The 3,557-nt window shown below is 37.8% G+C and overlaps 1 protein-coding gene across 1 annotated transcript; it reads left to right on the top strand.

The window, feature by feature from the left end:
- Positions 1-205: 205 nt before the first annotated feature.
- On the top strand, positions 206-1,132 carry LOC128848970 (leukotriene B4 receptor 1-like). Its single transcript, XM_054049280.1, has one exon. The coding sequence runs from the start codon at positions 206-208 to the stop codon at positions 1,130-1,132; it is 927 nt and encodes a 308-aa protein (XP_053905255.1).
- The last annotated feature ends 2,425 nt before the right edge of the window (positions 1,133-3,557 follow it).

Genomic DNA, 3,557 nt, shown 5'->3' with positions numbered 1-3,557 from the left:
TCTTCCTACGTACTATAATAGAAAGCATGAACTCAGCATCACCCAGTTCTGAACAATAGGATGTGAACTCACATGCTGTATCAGCCTTCAGATCATTGGTTAGGGAGCACTTGATAAGGTTCACTATTTGTGGCTACAGAGTTAAAAGCACAGTGCAGGGAACAGAGATTGTTAGTATCAGAGAAAAAACAAGTCTCCAATCAAGATGAATAGAACAGAAGAAAACAGCCATCTGACATGGAACAGTGAGAGGTCAGTGGTCTGCACAATACTGAGCTTGTCATTTGCTATTGGGATCCCTGGGAATTCCATTGTCATCTGGACTATTTGTGGGAAAGTGAAGCAAAGATCTCCTACAGTCATGCTGATCCTAAATCTGGCCATTTCAGACATCCTGGTGCTGGTTACTTTACCAATCTGGATTTACTCCTTTGCTAACACCTGGCTCTTTGGAGTCATCTTCTGCAAAACACTGGTTTCTGTTGTTTACTGCAATATGTATGCCAGCGTGTTTCTAATTACAACACTGAGTCTGGAGAGGTTCATGGCTGTGTTTTACCCATTCATGATTCAAAGGTGGAAAAATAAAGCTGTGATTCTCAAAGCTGTCTTTCTCATTTGGCTCCTGTCTATTGCTTTTGGAACTTTCATAATCCCATTTCAAGAGATTGAAGAAACCAAGATTGGTCAGCAGTGCACATCTCGCAACTACACTTCTGATCAGCAGAAGATATTGTTCCTTTTGTTGGAGACTATTGTGGGTTTTGTGATTCCTTTTGTTATCATCTCTACTTGTTATATATGTGTTGGTAGAAGAATAAACACAATGACTTACTCATCTAGGCAGCGGTCAGCGAGGCTGATTGCCTGCGTGATTGTGGTTTTTGCTGTTTGTTGGTTACCACATCATGTCTTTAACATAATAGAAATTGTTTCAACACAGATAGTAGACTCTAACCAGAAGATGTCTTTGGCATTGGATGAGGTCTCAGAAATGGGAGTATACATCTCTGGATCACTGGCATTTATTAGCAGTTGCATTAACCCTCTGCTTTACGCCTTTGCTGCTCGGAACTTTCAAAGTCACCTGAGATTTGCAAAGATGTTCAAACTTTTTGAAACGATGACTTAAACTGTAAGAGAGGAAGCCCAGAGAGAAATGTCTGTGTAAGTGACACTTCAATAAACACAGAGACTCTCTAACAAGAGACATGTATGAAGTGAGTGATGACTAGAGTACTAAATATTCAATCTTTACACCTTGTGCTGTTAATTTTGCCTTGCTAAACAAAACCATTCATTCAGGTTCACCCATTCTAATCCAGTGCAAACTGGTAGCAACTGGAAATCAATACCATGTGAAGGCTGTTCTATGTGTAATATAAAATGAGTTGGCAGTCTTGGCCAAGTCCATAGGCTTGTGTCCACATCACAAAACTATTACCATTACTGTTCCATCCCAGGATTCAGGGATGACGATCTGGTTTCTTTTAAGAGTATTGGGTTTGGCATAGAGGGCATGCTGGATGGGGTCACAGTTACCAGCTGTCTTGAAGTTGGGATAACAATATCAGTTCAAAAGTCTGTGAATTTGTTGTACAAAGTGCTATTAATGGTAAGGCCAAATGCCATGCAAGAAGCTGCCATGAATTCTGCAAATGGCAGTTTCACGCAGCCACTCCAGACAGGGTCAAATTCCAATTGGACTACAGTTGCTCTGGAAATGACACCACTGAAACAATGAAGTTATTCCAGATTTACACCACTGTAACTGCACAGAATTTTGATCAACGTCTCAACTGAACTCTGAAGTTTGTTTTCAGGGAGAAGTCAAAAGATTAAGAAGAAAGGTGAAAAAGAAAAGCAGCAAAAGCAAAGGAAAAATGCATTACTCAAGGGAATGTCATTAGGATTTTGGAGAATGAAAGGGGAAGGAGATGAGACTTGGACTATTCTCTGCTGGTTCTCAGATTTGTCTTCACAGCAACAGCTGGGTTGGATTATATTTTGTATTTACAAGGTGAAGTGATGGATTTTACCATACTTTTGAACCTGAGGAAGAAGCCCAGATGTGGGCCAATACCCTAAACTGAAGATATAAAAAAACATAATACCAGAAACTTTAGGCAATGTGAGATTTATTTAGCATAATGGCATTAGAAGAGCTGGTTGGAAAGTGCTTCCCGCACCCCCTTCATGGAAAATTGTCAAAAACAGGAAAAATAATTTTCTAAAAATTGTCAGTTGAAATTTTTGTTGAAAATCTGACTTGTTAACCAGGTTTGCCAAAAAAGTTAAAGATATTGTGGGGAAAAAATTAGTAGAAACCCCTATTTTCCATCAAGAAAGTTCAACAGAAAGTTTTCAACCAAACCCAAACATTAGTCAGTAGTCAAAAGTTTGAAAGCAGAAGCTTAACTTTAGGCAGCCTATATAAGTTGCTTGATTTTCAGACCTGTTGAGTACCCTCCAATCACATTCAAGTCAGTAGAGAGTTGCAGGTATCAGCACCTTTGAAAGTCAGGCCATTTTTATTTAGGATCCTTATTTTAGGCAGCCAAGTATGCAAGTGTTATTTTATAATCTATAACCTCAGCTCCATGATGTAACATTTTCTATGCTAATTATCTGCAGCAATGAAATATTACATGAAATAGGAATGAGTCAAATGCAAGGGTAAAATGAGTGACATTCCTCCTAATAAGGAAAAGTTGAGGTGACAGTGTATTTATACATTTGGACAAGACATATTGGGTCTGATTTTGCCCTCAACTACAGTTGGTGGAATTTAGGAGAAAAATGATACTCTCAGTATTACCAGTATCCAGGCTGACTCATGAAAGGTCTGATCCACCTGCCTCTGAAGTCAATGAAGCTTCCCAGATGCTCATTAACTTCAGCAGGAGTTGGATCAGGCCATCAGAAAAAAGTAAAACTCAGAAAAATAGATGTACTCAGTATCAATTGCCCTGTCCTTTTGAGAACTTTTGAGCTTGTAAAGAAGATGCTACAGTAAAAATCAACATAGCTAAGAGAGAAAGCAGACTAGCTTATTAAAGCCAACAAATATAGAGTTTATAAAAGCCATATACTGTACACCTGACCTTTTGCACTGTGTATAAGTACACCATATGAAAATTGCATGACCACAAAAGGAACTAAGCCCCAAATACGTTTGTGCAGCATTTGAAACAGTTTTATTGCAATTGTACTGTAGCATTTTCTATGCTTGTCTCTTATTTATTTTACAATCAATGTTTCCTAATTATCAGGTTAAAATTTTACACTGGTTACTTACACATATACTGTAATATCCTGCAAGTTGTCAGTCCTACCATAAAGTTCTGATGGCAATAATGATATGTAACTTATCTCTCCAAAGAAACTGCAAAATTACTGGTAGATGTTTATGTGACAGTGATTAGATTTTACGTGTATTTATTCATCGGTATAAATTGAAATAAACATTGTGAAAATTAGCTATTAAGATTCCCACCTGTTAATGTAAAATATTTGTCTATATATGCCACAGGAATCACTTATCCTTTTAATTACAA

This window comes from Malaclemys terrapin, chromosome 14 (assembly GCF_027887155.1).
Source record: "Malaclemys terrapin pileata isolate rMalTer1 chromosome 14, rMalTer1.hap1, whole genome shotgun sequence".
NCBI classification, from domain to species: domain Eukaryota; kingdom Metazoa; phylum Chordata; order Testudines; family Emydidae; genus Malaclemys; species Malaclemys terrapin.
The sequence above is the reverse complement of the archived record's forward strand: the minus strand, read 5'-3'. Positions and strand labels throughout refer to the sequence as shown.